Raw genomic sequence first — 26,010 nt, 5'->3', positions numbered from 1 at the left:
GCCAACCTCTTTATGGATCCTATTTATTTTTTAAAGAAACCATACATATATGTAGTAGTAACAACTGTTATATCAAACAACTACTATGCCAGTTTGGTATTCTTTGTGGATTTGCTGGCACAATATACCCTAATGCTAATTCATTGTTCATAAGTTTGTTAATACAGTATGATGTTACAAAGATGAATATGGTTAAAAAAGACTTTGAATACAGGTAGTCCTCGGTTAACAACAGTAATTGGGACCAGAATTTCCATCACTAAGTGATGCGTTTGTAAAGCACGATGTTATGTGACCTCATCGCTTAGCGATGGCAGTCCTGGTTGCCATCGTTAACCGAATCCCACCCGGTCATTAGGCGAGGATCCACCCTGATCCAAGCCATTCCTGGCTTGGTCCCTCCCAGCCCCAAGCCTTAGTAAGTTAAGGGACTGCCTTCTCTTCAACTCTCCCCACCGCCTATCTCCTTCTCCACCTCTCCTGTTTTGACCACCCTGCTCTCCGCCACCTCTGCTTGCCCTGCCGCCCCCAAAGGACCTTCACTGTCTTCTTTCTCCCACTGCTGATGGGGTGCACCTAGCCTGGCCCTTCATTAGGCAACTGCTGGCTGCACCAAGCCTTCTTCATGAGGCCGTGTATGCCCTTGTCCAGATCAAAGCCTCACGAGAAGGCCGCATATAATTCGGACAAGGGTGCACATGGCCTCGGGAATATACTTTTTTAAAATAATACTTTGAGCCAATATTCATTGTCTTTATTTTTAACGATGTGATACAGTACACTGTTTGGGGTAATGTCTGCGTAACCAGAATACCTTTATTTATTAATAGGTCTTAGATGAAGACAGATCACATTCTGGGTATCAATATTGCAAGATTATGGATAGTTCTAAAGGGTTATCTTAACATTGTATAAGTCATAGAAAGCATCTTAATTTCACTGGTCTAGTCTTGGCCTGGATCAGAAGATTCAGTGAAAGTGGGACTTAACTGTTGTTTCTTCAAGTTAGGTCAACCTCTTGTTGAGAAAATGTTATCGTAAACTAAGTAAATACAGGATTGGATGCAAATACTAACTATCTGGGTAGTCTGTTTTTCCCCTCATAATAATGATTTAAAGCTGCTTTTAAACCACTGTCCTTCAGCTTCCTAGATTTACTTCATCTTAATGTTCATTAAGATAGGAGTGGTGTGGAGGCAGTGCATCCATTCTTGTACTCCTTGATCTCTCAGTGGCTTTCAATACCATTGACCACAGTATTTTTCTGGACTGGTTACAGGGGACGGGAGTGGGAGGCACTGTGTTGCAGTGGTTTGCCTCCTTTCTCAGTGGTCATTTCTGGTTGGTGTTGATGGGAGGGGAGAGAGAATGCCTGTGGCCTCTTGTGGGGTGCCTCAGGGCTCAATGCTCCCCCCCCCGCTGTTTAACTTGTACATAAAAAGTTTGGGTGAAGCCATCTGTCAGTTTGTGGTTAGGTATCATCAGTATGGTGATGATACTCAGCTCTCCATCTCAACCTGGGCTGTGCATGTGCAGCTGCCAATGTACTAACCTAGGGTCTGGAGGCTCTTAGGGTTTGGATGGGAAAGAACAGACTTTGCCTCAATCCTGACAAGACTGAGTGGCTGTGGTTGTTTGACCCCCCTGGGTCAGGGATGTTGGATGGTATTGGATGTGGTTGTAGTTCCCTAATTGAGACTGGTGTGCAACTTGGTGGTCCTCCTGGATTTGCAGCTACTGCTTGATGAGTAGATGGCAGCTCTGGCCAGGAGGGCCTTTGCCCAGGTTCATATTATATGCCAGTTGCACCTTTTCCTCAACTGGGAGACCCTTCAGATGGTCACTCATGCCCTGGTCACCTCACACTTGGATAACTGCAATGTACTCTACATGAGGCTGCTCATGAAATCCATCCAGAAGCTACAACTGGTTCAAAATGCAATGGCATGAGAGTAGAAGGCACTTTTCATTATGCCCTGGTGTCATTGCTGCTGTGTGAGCTGCATTGGCTGCCAGTTGGGTGCAATTCAAAGTGCTGGTTGTTACCTGTAAAGCCCTTCAAGGCATAGGGCCTGGTTATCTGAGGGACCACATCTCCAATTTTTTCTGCCTGCCCAGTATGTTCACGCAGAGGGGGGGCACTCCAGGTCCCCTCAGTTAAACATTTGTCATCTTGTGGGACCAAGGAAGTACTGTCCCTGCTCTCTTGAACAGCATCCCCTTAGAGATACATATGGTACCCACTCTCCTGGGATTCCTGAATGCCCTTAAGACCTGGCTCAGTTCTCAGGCCTATGATTTGTGGAACTCCTGTTGTGTTTTTATTGTTATGGTTGTTTTTAGTCCAGGCTGCCACATTTTGTTTCATGCTCTTAACTATCTTAATTGCATATTTGGATATTGTAACCCCCTCAGAGTCTTTTGGAGTGGACGGTCATAATAACTTTAATAAATTAAAGTCATAGTGCAACCCCCACCAGTGAAAAAGTGATGGAAAAAGGCAATAGTTATTAATTGTGCATTTTCCCAAAATCAAAAATTAGGTTTAACACTTGATATAACTCTGGTGTAAAGTAAAAGGGATTTTGACCAAAATCTGTATCCAGTTGAAGCAATAGAGAATCGATAATGGCATCCTCACTTAGAATGTATTGTATTATATACAGTTCCTCATAATGCGGCAAGTGACATGAAGCTGACTTGCAGTCATGGCTTTCCATTTCTGGACTATAATATTGCTGTCTAAAGCTTATATTCAAAGTTAAATTTACATAGGGCAAAGATATTATTCAGATTAAGAACAAAAAGTATGAGCCAGTTGGGTGTAGCAGTTAAGGGTGCTGGACTAGAAGCTAGGAGACTGTGAGTTCTAAGGCACAGAAGCCATATGAGTGACTTTGGGCCAATCACTTTCTCTCAACCCTAGTCAAACCACTTCCAAAAATGTTGCCAAGAAAACAGCATGAACTTGTCTATGTAGCTGCCAAGAGTAGAGACAGAAGGAGAAGGAGAAGAAAGTATGTTAGAAGCACACAAAGCATTATCTGTGGAAATAAATTCCAGTGAAATAAATGAGATTTTGAAGTTAATAGGAGCATATAGCTGTATATTCATGAATGCTTAGAAGTTTTATTATAGCTGGAGTTGAGCTTTCCAGGCTAGAAACAAAGCAATCATTACAGATCTTCCAATTTCCCTACATTGCATATTTTAGAATCCAAGTAGGCAACCTCTAGCCCAAATACAGCACTCACTAGCTAATTTTATGGTCTGCATGCCACCTCCTGGTTTCTTGCTAGGTGGTGATTAACAATATGTATTATTGTGCTGGGATAGTCAGTTTCTCCATTATAATAGTGTTTCTAGCTGCTGGGAAGCATGCTGTGGTGAATTGATGGGTGTGTATCTACATGAATGCGTGGTCTCTGCCCCACTAAAGTCAGTTGGTGTGACTCTCTGGCATCATGTATGGTGTCTCCTCATCCATGTCTTATTAGGAACTTGGAATTTGGGATTCCATTTTAATAGGCAGGGTTTTCTCTCTTTCAGAAGATAAACTTAGTTCTAATAGAATAGTTCTTGCCAGATTCTTCCCCAGTTGACTTTTTGTTTAGCTGGAAGGAGTGTGCATTATATCCTACTTCATTTCAGTTTTTGATATGTTAAAAATTAGGTAGCCACCTTATAATAACACAGATTATTAGTCCCCCATCTGAATACTATTTACAGTTACTGGAAACAGCTCTCCAAACTTTCTGAATACCTGTTGATGCTATGGATTGGACCTGCAAAGCATGTGTTTGATGTGGCTTTTTCCTAATGGGAAAGGCTATCTTATATTTGTACAAAAGAATTAATGACACAAAACATCAGGACTCAAAACAAGGACAATATCAGAACATTTCAGCCTCCCAGGACACTCTATTGCAGATCTCAAAGTTACCATTTTGGAAAAATGAAACTTTAACAGCACAATTGAAGGAGAGATTGCTGAACTCACACACATTAAAAGGTTATCTCAAAATGGCTCAACAAACACAATTGGTTTTTAACACATATTTAATAATGGATACATGCCTGTAATCTGTCTCATGTGTAGCCTCATCAACATAACCAACTTGTCTTTCTTTTCCATCTCATCCCAGTTTAAATTCTGTATCAATAAAGTCTCTCTTTGCATCTGAAGAACTGAGCTGCAGCTCACATTTCTATTAAAGATAAATTTAATAAATAAATAAATCAAGCAAGCAAGCATATGCTTTTTAATAAAATATGTCAGGAAAGGTGCTCCTAGACTTCTGATTTTTTGCTACCATAGACAATATGGCTTTCCTCCTGCAATATCTTTATAGTAATGGTCAGTGGAACACCTGTGTTTCATACAGGGCTGTGGAGTTGGCACATAAAACATTCGACTCTGACTCCGACTTTTTTATTCATGGTACCTCCAACTCTGACTCCTTTAATTATATATCAGTATAGGAAATAAATTATAAATATACTAATGATATATTTCCTATATCGACTGCAAGCACGCAACATACAAGGCATTTTATCACTGCCAGTGTAAATCAGCAGGAAACTTTTTAGAACCCTAACCTATTAAAGCTTGGGTCTAAAGGCTATAGCTAAAACATTCTGTTTTTTAATTTTATTTATAAAAGAAATTACAAACATTCAGTAATCTTATAGTTTAAACAAAGGATAAAAGCTAAAAAATAAAAACAATGAAGTTATATTTTTATCAAAAGACTATAAAGTAAGTAATAGGATATAAAAGAAACTATAAAAGAAAATCAGGAACAACTTTTTTGACTACTTCAAAAATTCATTATATGCAATTTAAATTTTTTAGAAGTTGGAGTTGGTACATTTTTACCGACTCTGACTTCATGGCTCCAATTCCACAGCCCTGGTTTAATACAATTCTTGCTTTTTTGGTTAGATTTATCTCTCACCTTTTTATTACACTTATTTTGTCTAAACTTTTTCTGTATTATTTTCTTTATTTCCAAACTTGAGATGAATCATAGAAGCTGAACATCTTATCCCATTTGTTTCTAGTAAGGTTTCAATACATACGTATATCCACCAATACAATACATACGTATATCCACCAATAACATGTTATAACACTTGTAATATTATAATAAATAGAAGCTGATAATGACATTAATATATTTTATTACAGAAACCTGCTCAGGACCAATTCTTCCACTGAATTGCTAACTCCTTGCTATTGCTGTTTATTTTGTGTCAGTCTTTGGCAGCTATCTAAAAATGATTTTTTTTCCAGGAATGATTATCACAGCATTTTTATTAACAAGTTTCATTGTGACGAAAGGGATGGGTTACAAGAATTCCAGCAACTTTATTATTTCTATTTTAGAATCAATTATTCCCATGTTTGTTAGGGCAGAGACTTGTTGATTTTTTGCCATACACAAATATGTAGCTTTGGATCATTTTCCTCAATAAATCAATAAACAGGTATAATGTTTTTGACTCATTTGTTTAATTAGGTTCTCTATCTAGTTTTAGGACTTGTGTGGAGAACAGATCACGATTTAGGTCATATTTATGCAGAAATATTTAAAATTCTGAGAATAAATTGAATGTATATATATAAAATTTCAAAGGGGTTCACAAACTTCTAAGCACCATTATAGATGGGTGACAGTAAGACCAAAGAGTGCAGATATAGGTAGTCCTCACTTAACAACCACAATAGGGACAGGAAAATTAGCTGTTAAGTGGGGCAATTGTTAAGCAAGTCACCACATGACTGGACCCGATTTTATGACCATTTTTACGAGGGTCATAAAGTGAATCACCATGGTTGTTAAGCGAATCACGTGGTCGTTAAGCAAATCATAGTAGTTAAGCGAATTCAGCTTCCCCAATGGATGTTTTTTGCCAGAATTTGCTAAACGACCGCGATGATTTGCTTAATGACCATCGTAAAAAAATTGTAAATTGTGAACATGTGACTGCGGGGGTGGTGCGACAGTTGTAAGTGTAAATACAAGTCGTAAAGCATTTTTTCCAAGGCCATTGTAACTTCGGACTGTCGTTAAACCAGTGGTCATTAAGCGAGGACTACCTGTAAAGTTATTGGACCATTTGGAGCTGCCAGGGTTAATGAACAAGATTTGGTTTCAACAACACTGTTTAAGTTACATCTGTTCTTCTATATATATTGCGAGCAAATGAATGTAAATATAAAGTCATGAATGATTTGATTACCGCCCAGAGTCATTTTAATGAGATGACCGGTGACAAATTTGATAATAAATAAATAAATAAATAAATATGGAGAGGATTAGCAAAGGACACAGTGATGAAGACAGATTCTGAATATGGGGCATACTATTTTGTGGTAATGTCAAAAGCAGATCTTAGGATAAAGTGGGCATGGAAGAAAAGGAAAGAAAAACGTGAAAGAAGCTAGGATGCAAGTAGAATTACTTGGGAGAGAAAGTACATATGTATGAAAAAGTATTAATTTCCCAGTAGATTGATGGAAAATGACTAAAGGAATGCTGGAAAGAGTATTGTAGAGATTTGTATGATAATGATGTGTTGAAGGGTAGAATTTAAATGAATGCTAGAAAAATTACAGTCCAAGAAAAAATGGATAAAATCATTGTAGCAGATCACAGTACAACTGAACTAAAAGCTGGAAATTTTGTTTGTTCCAGATTTCACCCAAGACAAAATATTTAGGAAAATTAGAGGTGACTAAGGCAGGGCTGGTGCACCTTGCTCCTTTCTCTCTTTTTCCTTTTCATGGCCTAAGAATCAGCCTGCCTCCCAGTCTTCCCAGCTAAGGGGAGATAAAGGGAAGGAAGGCACTAAGAAGATTAGCAAGTGGGCTGGGTGTTGGTTTGGCCAGACCTTGACTTATCTAGAATCATTCAGCCGAGCTTCTGCACATCAGTGTATCTATGAAGTATAGAATGGGTGGAGAAATATAGTTAATGGTATGGATGTAGACTATTTTTAGCTGTGTTTCTTTTGTTTTCTTTAATTTCTTTAGTTTACCTTTTCTTTCTTTTTTATTCCTATAATAGATTTCCAAATTGTTTAAAGTCCTTCATATACATAATTGGAATAATTTTTCCATCAATCACATTATAGCTGAGAACTAAAATGGTGAATTTATAGCAGGGCAGATACTCAAAAAAAAGATTTCCAAATTATGTTATTAATTTGTGCTGTATCTGTTTTTATTCTTCGTTTGTACAGAAGATGTGTAATATTTCCATAGTAGTCTTTTCCCTCTAGCATGAATAGTATTCCATAGAATCATACGGTTGGAATAGATCTTGGAGGTTGTCTAGTCCGACCCCCAAATATTTGCTTGATCATCTTTACCTGCAAATCCAGAGGACTTCCCTCCCAAACAGTAACAGACTCATTGTTCCCAGTTGAATTCCATGTTTTAAAATATGACATTTTAAAGGATTTTACAGCATTTATTGCAATGGTGCACATTTTTAAATTGTATCTATATTGTCTCATGTATGGGAGAAATAATAACATAGTGTAGTGACAGTGCTGAGCACATAAGGTGAGTTATGGTTTCAGGCCTGTTTTCCCAGAAGACCCCTGATATAACCTAGCTCCACCTCCTGTCTTGGTGTGCAGCTTAGTAGTTCTTGTTACTGTTACCTATCTTCTAAGAAGTGCATCTTATGATATCTTCCTTCTCCATGGTGTGTAGGAAGATAGGGCTGTTATACTCCATGTTACATTCTGGCAATTTAAAAGGGGGAAAAATGAAATATATTCTGTAGCCTTGCCTCCTGGGCTTGTGGTATTAAGGCATTTGGCTAAAGCAATCAGCGCTTTTTCCCCACCTTATTTTTGGGAGTAGACCAATCATATAAGAGATAAAATTTATGAACTTTTTTTAAAAAAAAGGAAAAAGAAAATATAAATCATAGGAGAAAAATGAAGTCAGAACAGCCTTAATACTCCATCATGAAAGCTCGACCTGTCACTATTCAAACTTTGATATAAATCTGGGTTACTGGGACAAGTGTAAATCAACTCTCAGAGGATATGATTAATCTCATAGGACTGTAAACTCCTATGTAAATGGGAGGGACATTTTGCTCCTCTTTCTTCTCCTTTCTTTGTCAGTGAAAGATTGGGAGCTGTCATTTGCTGTTTTTCATACTGTTTTGTTCCCAAGTCTTGATCGGTAGAAGTGCTAAGTGAAATTAATAAGTTCTAATGAAACTAGTGTGTCTTTTGAATAATCTAGAATCTTAGATTTATTTTCAAATTGATATGTTAGAATTGTTTACAGCTAGTTGAATTTAGGCATTGTAGGAGGAGAGTCATGTTGGTGGGAAAAAATCAGTCTAATAGCATCTTTTTCAACTGACGAATTTTGTTACAAGACATAAGCTTTTGTGAGCTTCGTTTCACTTCATCAGATGCACTGAGTGGCTAGACTGTGTAGGATGTAAATTGGGGTGTGGTGTGGGAAGAAAGGTGTGGGGAAAAAGGGAGGGGGAGATAGGTTGGTTATGCAGTTGCAGGTTGTATGTGAGACAGATTATAAGTACTTTATCAATTAACAATTGTATTGCATTAAAAATCCATTATGTTTGTTGAGACCTAAGATTGCCAGAAACCTTTTGATATATTTAAGTTCAACAATTTCTTGCTTGATGGTGCTGTTAAAGTTCACTTTCCCAAAACAATCATTTTGAGGTTTTCTACAGTGTAATTGGGAGGTTGAAATGCTCTGATATTACTTGGTCCATGTTTTGAGTCCTGATGTCAAACTTACATGCATTAATTCTTTTATACAAAGTTTGTTCTGTTTGTTCTATGTAGAATTCAGAGGGACATTGTTGGCAGATGATAGCGTATATCACATTGGGGAAGGAGCATGTGAAGGCACCTCTATTCTTGTATGTGTACTTCTTGAGACCTGTGAGGATAGTGTTGGTATAGATATGGGGGCAAAATAGACATTGGGTTCATTTAGGGTCTGGTTCCCACATTGACATAATTGTTCCACTGTTGCTTGTTGCTTGTGAGAATCTGCTTTAGGTTGGGTGATTGTCAATATGCAGTTATGGGCCTGCCACCCAGTGTCTAAGAAAGTGTGGTGTCATTGTACAGTATGGGGTATAGCTGATCAATAATGCATTTGAGTGGCTTGAGCTGCAGGTGACAACCAGTGGTGTTGTGTTTCTATGGTCTGTCTTTTAATAAGCCCTTCATTAATTTGGCTACATTGATTTGTCTATTAATCTCAATGGATGAGTAGTTCAGTCTCCTGAATGACTGATTTAATTCCATAAGTTGAATACATCAGTCATGTAGGTCAGAAGAAAAGTAGTTGTAGCATAGAGCCTGGCCATAAATGATAGATTTGGTGGTGTGTTCTGGGTGGAAGCTGGAAGCATGTACATATGCTTGGCAATCTGTAGGTTCCCTGGTGATGTTTATGGGTCCATTGTATACTTTTACAGTGACATCAAGGAAGTGAACTTGTTCTGTAGATAGGCCTAGGCTGAGGTTGATGGTAGGGTGGAAGTTGTTGAAGTCATGATGGAATTTGATGAGAGATTCATTTCCATAGCCAGAGGATAAAAATGTCCTCAGTGAATCTCAAGTCAAGGAGGGGGTTCCAGGTTTGAGAGTTAAGAATGCATTGTTCTAGGTCAGCCATAAACATGCTGCAGTGGCTAAGTGCTGGGCTAGAAACCAGGAGACCATGGGTTCTAGTGCTCCCTTAGGCATGAAAGCTGGCTGGGTGACTTTAAGCCAGTCACCCTCTCTCAGCCCACCCCACCCCACAGGGTGGTGGTTGTGGGGAAAATAGGAGGTGGGAGCATTAGGTGTGTACACTGTTTTGAGTTGACAAAAAAAGGCAGGATAAATCTAATTAATAATAATAATATTGAGGAGCCATGTGTGTGCTCAAGACTGCCACTGATTTGCAGGTGCATGTTATTGCCAAAGGTGAAGTAGTTAGGGCTCTTTTCTTCTTTGTTCCAGAGTACAGGATACTTAATGTGGGTTTAAGTTACAGGAAGGCAGATTCTGACTCCATGTTAGAAAAAACCTAACCTTAAGAGCAGTTTGTCAGTGGAACCAGTTACCCAGGGGGCAATAAGGTCTTCTTCACTGGATGTGTTCAAACAAACACTAGACAGCCTTCTATTTGGAATGTCTTTATTTGGATTTCTCCACTGAGCCAGGGTTTGGGCCTGATAACTTAAATGACCCCTTCCATCTCTATTACTCTAAATATGTCTTTCTGAAATCTACAGTGCTTAATTGAAGTAAACACGACAGAACTGATCTGTAATTCACTAAGTGCACTCTGAGCAGGCCAGGAGGGAGATGATGACTTTCCTCCCTTAAATGCAGAGGACATTGAAGTATGGATGCATGGATTATAATGATGCTCTGTGTAACATGATGCCTCATAAAAGCTTTAGTGTCCTGAGGTTATGTAGATGTGTGTTGTCAGGAATACGGTTCTTAAGGGGGAATTTTCTGTATCCCTTGGAAAACATTTGATGTACTCTTGCAACTTGGCATACAGTTTTTTTTAATTTTGAGGATTCTAATATGTGGTTGTCTTCCATAGCTGGCAGCACCAAGTTACCTTAAATATAAACAGTTCAAAATATAGAAAATGTAGCTTGTTTATCTAATAGAAGGAACTGGTATACTCATAGGTACTTTCTATACTAATCTAAATTACTGGATTGTTGGCTAGTAGAACATTTCTTGGCAAACTATTTGACAATTTCTAGCAGCCTTTTAGGCACAAAGCTTGGTTGTTTACAGGACTGCCTACTGTATTTCTGATTATTTCTGCCCCTTATATAATATGTGACAAGGTTGGCATGCTCCAGGTCTTTTCTATTAAACATTTCCCCCAGGGATAGGGCCAGGGTGTTAGATGAATCAGTCTTTAGGAGTTATTGGTTTGAATGAGATTGGCTTCAGTCATGCTATGTTTTTTGTTTGTGTGATTTTTATTGTTTTAGCCCAATGTTAGCCACTTGGAGTCACATTGTGCAAGAAGGGTAGCCATATACATTGAATACATAAATATTTCTAGTAATATTGAACCCTTTGCAACAAGGTCTAGGCCTACACTGTGATATGAACTTCCTTATTTAGCAGTTGATGTTAACCCAGCACTGAAACAAGTGGCATTCAGCTTATATGAGGAACTATTCTGAACTTTGAAGAAATTGTTTTGCAGTGTTGTCTAGGTTAAGGTAATGTTATTGTCCTTGAAGGAAGATGATTCCTTGGTAATGGATTGTTCTCTTTAGCAGTTTTCAGAGTTATAAAATTGAATTGAAGAGCCTTTTGTTAAATAATGATATGCTAGTAAAAATGTTGTACGTTGGTATATGAATAGGGTGTGTGAATAAGATTTTTAATCTTGGCTGGTGGAATTTTAATATGGATGCATCAGTTATTTCACATTCTCTACCCAAACAAGATGGTACTGGCCAGAATGTGTAAAATGTTCAAATTTCAAAGATCTTGAACTCAAAATTAAGTTTATCATGCTCTAAACAGATGCTCCAAGATGAAAGCAAAGTCATTTCAAACTTGAGACACTTCTGGCAGGATCAGAACAGTGTCATGGCATTTCCTGTGAGATCCAAGCAGCCCATTTTAAACTCAAACTGTCAAAACAGCTGTTTCAAGTTTGAAGTGTTTTTACACCTATAGTGCTGGCTTCAGAATTTAATAAATAAAAGAATTGTAAATAAAAATATATGTCATTATACTGAAGTGGTTAGGTTCTTGAAGATTTCTAAGCAAGTACATTGAATTTTCACTGCCAACTCTTTCCATCCCTGCCATACCACTTTTTCTGTTTTCCAGCTTGCACCTGTTTTTCATCTCACTGTGCTGAAGAAGATAGAACAAAAATAGCATTCTACTTCCAATAGGTGCTATAGAAATAAAAGCACAATGAATGTGGAGATGTGTTTGAAGGATAACTCAGGAAATGCTTAATAATTGTATACATGATTCTTAAATATCTTAAAAATGTAAAGGGAAGAAATAGATAAAGCAAAAACACCCAGTTGAGAGATCAAATTGGTAGATCTGATTTCCATAGTAAGCCCACAAAAGTCAATAGATGAAGAAGAAACATAAATCTAGAGGACTCTACTAACTTGGTTGCTGGTTTGCCAGTGCTGATTATTCTTTGCTCTCTTGCATTTGCCCAGCTCTAAATTTCAGTGCAGATCTACCTCTGCCCTACAGTGTCATAACTCTATTTACTGTTTACCCCGTCTCCTGTCTGTCCGAGGTTTACATCAACATGTTTCCAAACTAAAGCTTAAATAAAAGTCTGAAGTTGAATTATTCAGTATTTCTCACAAAATTGATCGGAAATTGAGTGATAGTGAAATATTCCAGTGTTTAAAATGCACAGAGTTCAAAGGACTGAGGAGCAAGACATGTTCTAGACAATAGCAAAGGTCAATTGTTCATCAAGTCAGTTACAAAGTTAGGTTCCCATCTCAGGAAATACAAAGCAAAATTATTGTTGATCTCAGGTAGAGGTTTTTATATGGGAAGTTTTCTAGCTTCCATCAAATTAGGGTGATTATGCTAATTTTCATAGTTAAAGACTCATGGCTACTCAGGAGGAGCTCCTGGTTCCTGAAATCATTATTCCCCTAGTGCCCTCCTTGAAAGCTGTCACTCCCCCATCTCTCTGTCCTTTGATTCTCAACCCAATGCCACAGCCATTCTCATGACCTTGAAGGGTATGTGATTTCATTAGGATAGTAGCCTAGAGGTTTAGGATTGGAAGTAGTCTGATTCAGTTGTGCTATGAGTTCTTTGTTGGGTCTGGTTTTTCATAATCACTCGTACCTCACTTCTGAGGAACTCATGAGAAGGTCTGAGTAGGGTCATAACTTCTCCATCAGTGGAGTCTGATTATGAATATTGTTATATCTAGTTAGACCTTAAATTGCCTTCTGAAGAGAAAGGAGGAGGACCTGCACAAAATGTTACAAATTTCCCCATTTTCTAACTAAAATTCTTCTGCTCTGTTCAGCCTGAACAAGAGTTTTGCAATGCTGGGTGGTGTTTTAGGAGGGAGTAGGGTGTGTGTGTGTGTGTGTGTGTGTTACAAAGCAACCAAGGGAAACTCTTTGTTTTAATGGAAAAATTAGAACATATATCAGGAAATATGGTACAAAATATTACAAAAAAAAGAAATGGGCTGATTATTTTTATATGCTGTTACATAGCATGAATAAAAATTGCTGAGTTTTGAACCATTTATTTATATTTGTGCACTCTTTTTCTGTTAGGAAACTGAACTACAGTTAACTTCTTAAAGCCTTTGGAAGAAGGACTAAATGCAACGGGGGCAAATTGTCTGTGGGAATGAAGTGGTTGGGAGAATCCAAGAACATGGTGGTGAATGGCCGGAGAAATGGAAGCAGGTTATCTAATGATCACCATCAGAATCAATCCAAATTACAGCACCCTGGAAAGGAAAACCCAAAGACTGGCAAAAATGGAGTTGAGAGACGGTCCAGCAGATGTATGTATATGTTAATGTGCTAGGATGATCTCAAATTACCATATTTGTTAATTTCAAAAAAGGCTGTATTTGCCAAGTATATTTTCTACTTGTACATATTTACAATCTTTTTGGCTAATATATGATGACACATTAATGTGGTCAAATAATTTATATTTCTTAAATAAATTGAAGTCCCAATGAAAGCTTAAACGTGAGCCTTATAGTCTTCTGTTCAATGTAAAAGAAAGTTGCTAATGCAGTGGTAAGGAATTCAATTTTCCACTTATTTATAATTTATCCCAGGAAATACCATTAGAATGCAATCCACAGTCACAGTATTCAGGGTAGTGTACGCTTAGACGTCCACAGGAGCAGTTGTAAAGTTCTCCTACTTACATTATTTAATTTCATTTTCATGGAGATATTGGATATCAATTAAAGTGATAGAATGTTAGTTTAAAAAAAACAAATGACCTGAGGATTTAAAGGCAGGTTTAATTTGAGTTTACATTTCAGAACATACGGGGGTAATTTCTTCTGGGTTTTGGTGGGTTTAAATGTTGCCATTTATTTATCATAATCTGTTTCACATGGGAAAACAAGTTTCCATGCTTTACAACTAAATATTTTTAGTGGTCATAAAGGTTCATGTGTATAGTATGGTTTTATTTTTCAGAGCAACTCCAAGTAAAACATTGCTGTCACACTTTTCATCATATTTCATATGCCATTATAGAACTAGGCCAAGTCCAAAATTGCACTACCTGAAGTCAGTTCTAATTTAATAATCCAGCAGAGATACATAATTTTTTAGTTACAACAACCTATTCTCCTTATTTTTGTAACTGCAGAACTTCTGAGTGGGAAAGAAGACTTTGATTTGCTTTAGGTCTTTGGACACAGAATATGGTTTCATTCTGAAAGCAAGCATGCAGTGAAAAGGACTTTGTTTTGCTCTAAATGTCAACATGTCAAAACTGAATAACAAATTATTCATGGACAGATTGTGCTTGCATTATTTTTCTTTTCATAGAACATAATTTATATGAAATCACAACTCCTTTATTACACTGTTTGCTGAGTGGACCAGCTGCAAGTCAACCGCCTCATACCATTAGACCTAATTTTAAGGAACACCTGCAGGGCCACACTAAAAATGCTAGTTGTCTGTGTGTGATAAAACTTTAAAATCAGAGAACAGTTATTTTTATTTAATGTTTGAAGGACAAAATGAATGGCCATGTGAACTGATATCAGAATAGAGAGGATTTGCCAGGAAGCAGTGTTGGTATTTCCCAAAAGTAAAAATGCACAAGTTCAGACAAGTGTAAGATGAAATATAGTATAAATTTTATAAGCTAAATTACTTTTTTCCAATGAAAATAATGCATCTGAGATGCCATGGAACTTATATTGTAAAGCACTATCATTAATTTTTTCGTACAAAAATAAGATGGACTGTTATAATTTTTTGGCCCTTTACGATATATGTATTATTCATTCCCTGAACATTTCCTGTGTGGCCTCACTCGAAAGTCTCAGTTCAGTTATGTGGTGCTGTCTGTCGTCATAACTATCCTGGTGAAAGTGAATCTTCTGCAGTAAACAAAGCATTGTGCCCCACAGGACCAACACATACTTAGGATAAGCTACTGCACTACTCCCAAAATTCCTGCTTTTTTCCTTGTTCCATATACAGTGGCCTCAAAGGAAACAGATCAGTACAATTCAGTATTCAGTATCAGCTAATACTGACATTTGTTTTGATTTATGCAGGTAGTGGTGGTTCGGGATTTGAGGGCCAAAGTCGCTACGTGCCTTCTTCTGGAATGTCTGCCAAGGAGCTGTGTGAGAATGATGACCTAGCAACTAGTTTGGTTCTTGATCCATATTTAGGCTTTCAAACACACAAAATGAACACTAGGTAATTGTTTTATTATTTAGCAAGCATAAAGCCTTATTTGTTTCAGTTAAAACTATGTGGATCTGACAACTTTAAAATGTAACAAACACAGAGCATTGGGAACTGGGTATTTGATTAAGGAGAATTTGACTTCTCAAATTCAAATTTTTAAAAAATTTTCATTAACATGTTCTTCATAAGACCTTGAGCTGCATTTATTAAATGGGACCTGCAACAAAGATTTCAAGATGCTAGATTTGTTTTCCTCTTCCTGTTTTCTGGATGTATCCTAACAGTCAGCCCAGTCTTTATTGGGCTCTTCTGAGGTTTTGTTTTTGCTTTTTTAGGATTTTTTTGCCTTTTTTTTTTCATTTCTGTGAGATTTCTCTGAGCATGCTGATAACTCCATTTTATGCGTGAATGATGTTATAATGCCCAGAGAATTGAGATTGGATTGTATGTAGACTGGTATATAATATGTTATTAATAAATTAGAATAACGTAAAACTATTTTAATGAGCATTTTGTAATGACTGCTTCATTTTATTATGTAAGTAGGCAAATTATTTAAAGCCAGTGATAGAGAGAAGATTCATTTATAAGTTGTGTTTTTGAAGAAATCCTGTTTTACTAGAATTCACATCCTTTAGGTTTTCTTCTATTCTTAATATTATTACTACTACTGCCTAGACACCATAATAGAGCTTTTAAGTATATAACACTGTGTGTGTGTGTGTGTGTGTGTGTGTGTGTGTGGTAACTGAAATATAATATAATTTTTGAGCAAAGAGCCTATTGGTACTTCAACAACCTGTAAAATTTCTTGGTAACCCTGATTTTTATCTGTGGATATATTTATTATTTTTAATACTAAGAAAAAAATTAGGATTTGTTGCTTTATAGCCATCCCTAAATTTGAAGGCTTGTTCAATAAGATTGGCATTTAAAATAACATGTTAAATTAAAACATTTCAACCTAAATTCTTAGGATAATTATATTTTCTTTTTGCTTTGATTGACAAAATAGAAAAAAGAACAAAAAAAGGTAGAAAGATACAAGAAACACATACAGTAACTATTATTCAGCCTCATTTTTAAACAGGTCATTAAACCTTGATCCCATGAAACAATATTCATTAGTTCTTCTGTTACATCAATAAAGAACCAGCTCACAAATAGAAGTGAACATGAATTTGTAACCCAGAATTGTAAATCTGAGTAGCTCTGTCTTCCAACATGGAACAGTGTTCTTCTTTGCTACCCCCAATGCTTGATAAAGCCATAGTTCTTTATATAGCAGTATTCTACATATTTGGTATATAATTTAATATATTTAATATATGGGGGGGTGTTGGGGAGGCAGCATGGGATTCAGGATTGTCCAGGTTGTTTCTTGGGCCTTCTCAACCTGAACTGATAAAGAAATTCTAATGAACACTTTTTAGGTATCTTATTAAAATGAGACTTCCATCAAATTTTAGAGGTCACCTGAAATTGAAAAGTAAAAGAAGATTGTCACAACAGATATGTTTTAAGTGTCATGATATTTAACATCACAGATAGTTTGGCCTGAAGTGTTTTTTTCTAGAAGCAAACCAGGGCATATGATTTCAGACAATTAAAATTAGAGGATGTGCTTGTGCTTGTACGATGTATTTCCCAGTCCCATGTACAGGTTTTTCTACAGCGTCTCTAAATACAGGTAGTCCTTGGTTAGCAACCAAAATTGGGACAGACATCTCCTTTGCTAAGTGAAGTGGTCATTAAGCAAAACATGTGACCTTGATGGACTTACATTACTTCCCATTCAGTCTTAAGCAAGTCACTGTGGGTTATTAAGTGAGGCATCATATGCCACAACTTGTGATTTTACTGCCAGCTTCTCCATTGACTTGGCTTGTCAGAAGCCGGTGGTGAAGTGCACAAATGGCAATCACGGACTGCAGGACGCTGTGACGGTCATAAACACCCACCATTTGCAAAATGCCTGAATTTTGATCACATGACTGCGTGAATGATCGTGAATGTGAGGATTGGTCATAGAGTTTTTCAGTGCCATTGTAGCTTTGAATGGCCACTAAACAGGGCAGATGTTAAGTGAAGTCTACCTGTACTCTCATATAACCTGTGACAGTATCTTTATTTTAAAAAGATTTATGCCACCTCAGTCAATTGACTTGGGCAGTTAAATAGAAAAATATAAAGTATACACTCCATAAATAAAAATTCAACTCCACTATTGCATAACTAAAATGTGATTATCCAGTCACCATCAGTTCAGATCAAATGCTTGTTTAAAAAAGATTCTTTAGAATTTTCTGGAATGTGAAAAGTTAAGGGTCCAAACTCATCTCTGGTGGTATCTTTTAGTAGCTCTAGTACAAGTGTGGCACCATCTGTTGGGACAAGGCTCGCCTCTTGTTCACCTGACGAGTAATCCACAGGAGGTTTTCCAGTAAAATGAAAGGGATGAGGCCAAATATATTCAGCCTGTTTTACATGCAGCTTTTAAGCTTGGGAAGTTTTAAATGTGGAGATAGGAGTGATTCATTTCCCATTCCCACTCTTATTGGACTGTTGCTATTTCATGATCTTGTGAATCTATGAAGGCAGCCTTAAGTATTGAATCATTTTTGTGATATTTTTCTTACATTTTAAACAGTTTCTTTGAAATATAACCCTATTTAATTATTAAAGTTTGGTAGCATTCATTAATTGTGTATTTTACTTTTTACAGTCCTGGATAATGCTAGAGTACATTTTAAAATGTCTAATGTTGCCATTCATTATGCTTACTGAAAATGCAAAATTTGTATTTTGTAGGTTTAGGACCCATGTAAAATAAAGGATGAAATAAGTTTTCAGCATAAATGCATTTCAGGCAGCTAACTTCAAGCAGAAACATCAAATCAAAAAGATAATAAATACACACAATCAGACAACAAGAAAGTTAATAAAGTACTTACAGGTTTAAAATGATTGCAGAGAAACTAGAAACATAAAACCACAACTCACAAAAGCTCTAGTGACTCCTGTCCTACCTATAATCATTTTTTAAAGGCAAGGAGATACTGTCCAGGGATCTTGAAAATTTTTACAACACAATTTCACTTCTTCTCTTTTTACAATGCTTGGATAAGATTGTCAACCTGTTAGGAGTTAGATATGGCTATTGTGTTTGAAGGCATTGTTATCAAACAGATTGTAAACAAATGGATGAAATTTCACATCCCTCCGACTTATTTTGCAGTATTTATATACCAATTTTCAGATTCTAGTCAGTGTACAAAATAATTAAGAAACAGTTAAAAAGAAGAACATAAGCATAAAAGAAAACAGGATGACCACTGAGAATATGCATCCTGGGGCAAAGGTCTGCTGGAAAAGAATGGTCTTAAGCACATTTTAATATGTCAGAAGATTAGGAGCCATGTCATCCCTGGGGCATCTTGTTTCACAGGGTGGGGCTACTACAGAAAAAGTCTCCCTCTTGTTCCACCTGCCTCTTACTCCTAAAGCCCTTTTGTTTATTAGAACATGACATCTAATAGCGCTTACTATGTTTTTCACATAATCTAAGCATTTTGAATTCTAGTACCTTATATATGATATAATAGCTATATACCTGTATACCATAATACTTTCAGGAAAGCCAGATTGTGGTGGCTTACAGCAATCAAATAAGCTACAATCAAAGGGAATAAAATCAGATCATAGAACATTATGGTATACTAAAATTGTAGGTAATACAGTAATCAAAATGCTATACAAACACAAAGGCAAGGCAAGAAAAATATGGCAGAAATATTAAAACCCAGTCTGCAGATTAAAAACCCAGCATACTATCAGGGAAGAGCTAAAATATAAAAATATGTTTCCAACTTTTCCAGAAAGGGTAAACAGAAGAGGTAGACCAAACAGTTTGGGGAAGGGAATTCCATAATATTGGGACCACCACCGAAAAGACTATAGCCATAATAGATTCAAGACAAAATTCTTCCAAGACAGCAGATGCAATAGGCTTTTGTTCAAAGAGCATAGTTCCCAGGGTACTATATATGGAGGAAACTGTTCCTCTAGGTAAGTAACACCTAGACTGTTTAAGGATTTATATATAATAAGAACCACCTTGAATTTGACTTGGAAATACTTTGCAATGTGCTCCTTCTGCTACCCATTCTGGAGCACTTACTATAATTTCTGAATCTTGGTCAAAGGCATCCCCACATAGAGTACATTGCAGTCAGGATGTAGCAATATGTGGATTGTGGTAGTCAGATCAGATCTCTCTAGGAAGAGTTACAGCTGCTAAATATATGCAAATAGAGGCACTTCTCCCCACTGTGCTGTCCTAAGCACTGAGGAACAGCCCAGAATCAAAGAAACTCAAACTGCACCTGATCCTTCAGGGGAAGAATCTTTCTCATCTAGGACACAAATGTCTCTTCTAGTCTGTTGAGGTTTCTGCCAACCACCAAACCCTCAAATTTGTAAGGATTCAGTAAGTCTGCAATCTAGCCCAAGCAGGAACTACCCATAGAGCTCAGCGCAGCTAATGTAGTTGGAAAGGACAAGTAGACGTGGATGTCAATCCCAAAGAGATGTCAATCAGTCCCCAAACCTCTGACAATAACTTCTGGGATGATGGAACAGAATAGATTCTTAAGGCTCTGCACAGCATAAAAGCAACAAGGTGTAATAGTAATCCTCCAAACTGTAACCTAACCTCAGGATAAGAACAGAACACAACAAAGCCATGCCCCCAACCCCAGATCCCTAAGGCACTCTGGGAGGATATCATGTCAAAAGCCATTGAGATATGTGGGAGCAGCAACTGGGGCATATTCCTGTTCTGGTCCTTCAGTAGTTCATCTGCCAGAGTAATGAAAGCTTTCTCCATCCAGGAGCATCCAGGATTGTTTAGTCACCACCCTCTCAACCACTTCGGCCAAGAATGCCAAGTTTGACACCTATAGTTATCACAACAAGCAAATCTAATGATACCTCCTTGAAGAGTGTGCACAGCACTGCTTTCTTTAAGCTAGGTAGCACCTCTCTTCCATGGAGGGGTGGTGGTGGTATTGAAAATTGAACAGATCCCCCTCAAATGATTCCTTCCAGCCAGTATCAACCAAGAGGAAAACTGTCAAAAGAACGTGTGGTGGTCTGAATTTGTGTTACTACTCTGTCTACTTCTCAAGGAACACAAGGTGAAACTGGTCCAACAACACAGGACAAGCAAACATGCTAGCCTTCTCCATTTGGCCTTTTCTGTATATTCCCATTTGGCAACAGGAGTTTCTCTTGCTTCAGCACAGGTGTAACCTTTCTAAAACAACAAACAGGCACTTAGCCCAGCTTTCTGACCAAAATTACAGGTAGTCCTCAGTTAACTATGGCAGTTGGGACTGGAATTTCAATCACTAAGCAATGATGTCACATGACCATGCTGCTTAGTGGCAGCAGTTCCGGCACTTCTGGTTGTCACTGTTAAGCAAATCCTGCACCATCATTAAGCACAATATCACATGGTCGCCATTTGCTTCCCCACTGACTTGACTTGTTGGAATCTGGCAGTGAAGATCGTAAATGGTAATCGCATGACTGCAGGACAGTGTGACATAATTGAGAGACAGGCCCCAAACACCCAGATTGCAATCACAACTGTGGGGACTTTGCAATGGTTGGGACTTCAGGGACCGGTCATAAGTACCACTTGTTCAACACCATCATAAGTTTGAACGGTCATTGAACAAATGGTCATTAGTCAAGGACCACCTGTATGACCAATCATTCATCATCTCCTTCTATAGATAATTGAAAAGTAAAGCAAGGTATGCCACAGTCATAGAGGAGGTTCATTGCTGAATGATACTGTATAATGAAGAACTTCAAATAAGTGAGCCAAACCATATTTACAGAGAACACATGAATTTGCATACAAAAATTGATAATTAGCCCATTATTGCAAGAAAAATACAGGTTTCTTAATTGAAATTATTTATATACCAAAGTGTTCTCTGTCGTTCATTAAATTGTGTAATAAGAACATTATTTCAGCACTCAGAATCCAGAAACAAATGATACTGATGCTAAAGAGATGCAGATAGTGCAAAATTATAGTTAGGTTTCTTTTTATGTTGCTAATACTATATCAGATTTTCTCTGAAAGCTTGTATCCCACTTATTCCCATGAAAAAAGAGCTCATGAAGCAAACAAAATAAGTAAAATTAATATAAACAGTTTGTAAGAACACCAGTTAAACATAGAACTAAAAATACCCAAGTTCAATTAAATTTTTCACTGGGCTCCTTAAAGAAACATTTTTTAACACACCACTTAACACTGCAATATCAGAGTCCAACACATCTCTGTTGATACAGCATTGCATAAGATGAGTGCAACATAGAAGACTCTCAGGCTTGTGACTAAACTCATTAATGAAGTCAGGAGCTAATTTCTCACATGACTGGAGCATGTAAGTAGGAACATATAGGAGAAAATAGTGCTTAAGGTATCAAAGGAGAGGAATATTCTATTGTATCAGGAAAATCTTCATCAGTTAATCTATGTAATAGTCTGTGGGAATGACCTTGGGAAACAGGAGGAAGAGCCACAGCCTACACAACTGTCATGCAAAAGGTATCTCAGCCCACAGAAGGAAAAGAGGCGTGGGAAGCGTCTCAGAAGGGATCCTCCCTCGTTTTCGAAAAAGCAAAAGTAAATGAGGGGAGAAGTGCTTTCAGATTTCTGTTACTATAACCTTACAATAAGGGTAATGTTAGTATTCATGGTTTGTGCTTCTTGTCTGGAGTACCTTGACGGGATAATACTGTACACTTATATCACACATAAAAAAAAAAAGTTTTTTAAAAGCTTTATTTGTTTGGTATCTCTCATGCAAATGAAATAGCATATATTTCACCGCTGAGATAACAAATGCTGTACCGTATGTCAGATGTTACTTCCCCCATGTTTTTTATAGGGCCATTAATATTTCCTTGTCCTTATTAAAAATGCCTCTCCTAATCCTGTCAGGGACTATCATTATTATTTCTGTTTTAATTGTTGTATAAAACCTGTTGATAGCAATATTCATTTTTACTTCTCGCCCTATTATAATTTAGTTTCTCTGAATATATGAAGTCGGTAAATAAAATGCAGCTTGATTGACTGGAGTTCTATTTTGTTTTTTTCCTGAGGTTTCGACCAATAAAAGGAAGACAAGAGGAACTGAAGGAGGTGATTGAGCGTTTTAAAAAAGATGAGCACTTGGAAAAAGCCTTCAAGTCCTTGACGTCAGGTGACTGGGCCCGGCACTATTTTCTTAACAAGAACAAAATGCAGGAAAGGTTGTTCAAAGAACATGTAGGTGTATTTATACTTAATCCAAGTTCAGTTTGTTACAAGTGCAGTTTATAGGATATTGTGGATGTTAATCAAATTAAACTGGTAGAAAAAAAATGTCTTTTTATCTTTAGCAAATGCCCAGAGGCGCTGGGAGTCGGGTGGTGTACAAATTTGATAAATTAATAAATTAATGCTATGTAAGATTTTAAAAAATTAATTAGCTGGATGAAAATTAACAGTGAAAAAGAGGGAAAGGACTGAGATGGTTGAAGGCTTCAAAGTGGGTAGGAAAAGAAAACAGAACAAGATGGTATCAGAGGCAGCTGGAATCAAATGAAGGAAATTGTTTGCCCTTTATAATAAAATACCATGTCCTGTTAAAAGTTCATGCAAATATACTTGATTACTTAATTATGATAAAGAAATGACTGGGATTACATCCCATGTGAAAGTTTATTGAAATGACTTTAAATTAATACATTAAAATGTAATTTTCCCTTAGTGAGTGGTATATAGAAAATGAGTAAATAAAAGTTTGAAATTAAGGAATAAACTCAGGAATATATGTTTAATAGTTTTATCAGAAGATACAAAATTTAAGTATTAAATAGCTAAAAACAGTACTAGTTTTCCATTTTTATTGTTTTTTTAAAGATTTAATTTACATCTCATCTTTGCAGAATATTACACATTGAGAAAATTAGGGCTTCAGACATTGAAAGTCTGTCCTTTGAAAAAAGGTGTGTTATTTTAAAAGGAATTCTTAGTTCAGTCAACTAAAGCCTTGAATACTCTTGAATACCTTGGTAGTGCACTCTCTCAGAGAATAGTAAGACATTTGAGAAATGGAGAGAAACACATTTAAAGACTAACTTTCTTCCCTGGCTGGAGAATGCTGGAACTTCTGGTAATACAATTTAACACCCAGTTTGATACTTCATGTGACCTTGGCTGGAAGTCTGTGTAAGGATATAATTATTTTTCCCCTCCCCCTTTTCACATAAAACGTATTCTTATTTGAAAGTTTGAACGTTATACTTGTATGTTGTATGAAATACATGCTAATTTATATCTACTGTTACCATGAAGTTTTGTGAAGCATGTTGGTGAGGTGTTAACATTCTTAGTTTATAGCAAGTGTAGCAGCCATTCAATGCAATTTAGCAGCACTAAGTTGAGAGAAGTTCTTAACAGTTTTTTTTAAATAAATCTTTTCCTGCTGCAGGTATTTATTTATTTACGAATGTTTGCAACTGACAGTGGATTTGAAATATTGCCATGCAATCGCTATTCATCAGAGCAAAATGGAGCCAAAATAGTTGCAACAAAAGAGTGGTAAGTATTGCAAAAATGTTGGTGCTGAACTTGATTTTTGTGGTGATAATATTTCTGGTGACAGGTATGCTTTTCTAAAATGCTCCTTCCACTTTCATCTATTTTTTATCAGTCTTGCTGTTGCTTTAGTGTTGTTTCTTTCAATTGAAAGGAAGTGTTTCATTGATTGATTGATTGTCAGGTCTTCACCCACCTCAGGAAGCATATTTCAGTACAGAGGCAGGTCAACTTCTGTTTTGCTATACTGTGATATTTTCATAGTCCCAGCCTTGTAAAATGGAAACAGTTTCCTTTATGATCTTTCCCACAAGCATAAACACATTTGCCTTGAATATGAATATATATATTATATATATATATATATATATATATATATATATATATAAAATCAAGATAGTTTTTAAGTTTTTATAAAACAAACAGTATTGCCATTAATCAGATTTCCCCTACCTGCAGTGGTGGGGAAGCTGGTGGAGTATGACCCTTTTGATTCTCCAGTATAGGACTTAGTGACAGTTGGGACCAGCAACTCCATTGCTAAGCAATGTGGTCATTAAATGAAACATCAAGTACTGTGACAGATTTACAACAACTCTTCCAATTTAGTCATTAAGCAAGTCACCACTGGTTATTGAGACATCATGTGACTGTGACTTGCAATTTTATTGGCAGCTTCTCCATTAACTTTGCTTGTCAGAAGCCAGCTGTGAAGCACGCAAATGATGATCATATGACTGTGGGATGCTGTGACAGTCATAAATGCCTGCTGTTGTGAAGTGCCTGAATCACAATTATGTGACCATGGGGACGCTGTGATGGTTGTAAATGCAAGGGCTGGTTGTAAAGTTACTTTTTCAGCGCCATTGTAACTTTGGACCGTTGCTAAACAGGGCAGTTGTTAAGCGAGGTCTACTTGTATCTTTCAGCAGCTTTTGATACCAGCAGCTATGTATCATTTTACATTATGTAGCCTGGACAGTGCTGGGAAGCAGTGTTGCAATAGTTCCTGTTCTTCCAGCAGATCCTGGAAGATACATTGAAACCTTAAATTACAGCCTTGGGCAATGGACTTTGCATGCAGTGGACCAGTGCTGCCATTTATGTCATTCGTGTCAATTTGAATCATTTGAATCATTCATGCTAATTATGTTAATTCCCACAATTCAGTCATTCCTGAATAATGGACATCATCTCCCCCAGTAAATTAAATTTAGGCGGAGGAAGGAATATTAGGTATGTTTGAGTTCTTTGTAAAAATAATAAAGGCAATAAACAATCTAAAAAAAAAAAAAGGTTTTACTGTACCAGGAAATTGTTCAGCATTGTTTATGTGATGTCATAAGTTCCCTCTCTCCCTTATGGTCTCTGTGTTGCTTATAATGGTCTAAATGTTACTATTGTAAGCAACATCTGGTGAAATCTTGTGAAGAACTAAGAAAACTAGTTCAGTTCTAAATCCAGAAACTAAAGCGCAGTATAAGAAATAATGTAGTGCCCAACTGGAGAAGATAATGCACTGCATATGGAATTGTCTTGTAAACAGTCCCATCAAGAGTTTGACGTGAAAAAATCAGTACATTTTATCAGTCAGTTCGTTCATCATCAGTTACCAAGTTAAGGTTTTGGTCTTTAGGGCTCATCTTAACTGAAAATTTTGTTACACAAATAAGACCATTCTCTTTGACTTCTTTGTTCTCACATTTCTTCGTTCACATAAGAAATGAAGCCTTCTGGGCTCTGGTATGCAGATTATGGAACAGCCTTCATAGGAGGTACATCAAGTCTGCCTTTCTCTGAGCTATTCAAAATGGGTTGTTCTTTTTATTTATTGCATTTTTTCTAAGCCGTTTTGAGCTACAT

At 36.9% G+C, this 26,010-nt stretch overlaps 1 protein-coding gene across 5 annotated transcripts in view; it reads left to right on the top strand.

Annotated features, from left to right (window-relative positions):
- KMT5B (lysine methyltransferase 5B) overlaps window positions 1–26,010 on the top strand; it is a 46,669-nt gene that overhangs the window by 4,505 nt on the left and 16,154 nt on the right. For 4 of the 5 annotated variants that reach the window (XM_088146121.1, XM_025169566.2, XM_007432892.4 and 1 more), the window contains exons 2-5: window positions 13,344–13,579; window positions 15,338–15,485; window positions 22,668–22,833; window positions 24,041–24,150. In XM_088146121.1, coding sequence (XP_088002247.1) covers window positions 13,420–13,579; window positions 15,338–15,485; window positions 22,668–22,833; window positions 24,041–24,150 — 584 coding nt within the window. In that variant the 5' untranslated portion in view covers window positions 13,344–13,419. Of the gene's footprint in view, window positions 1–13,343; window positions 13,580–15,337; window positions 15,486–22,667; window positions 22,834–24,040; window positions 24,151–26,010 lie in introns of those variants that run through there. The other variant, XM_088146122.1, reaches the window with a different exon arrangement.

The sequence above is a fragment of the Python bivittatus genome, unplaced genomic scaffold (assembly GCF_059951505.1).
Source record: "Python bivittatus isolate LINGU-HERP-01145 unplaced genomic scaffold, Pbiv_v1 ctg000480_np1212, whole genome shotgun sequence".
Classification (NCBI taxonomy): domain Eukaryota; kingdom Metazoa; phylum Chordata; class Lepidosauria; order Squamata; family Pythonidae; genus Python; species Python bivittatus.
This window is presented reverse-complemented; position numbering and strand designations above follow the sequence as displayed.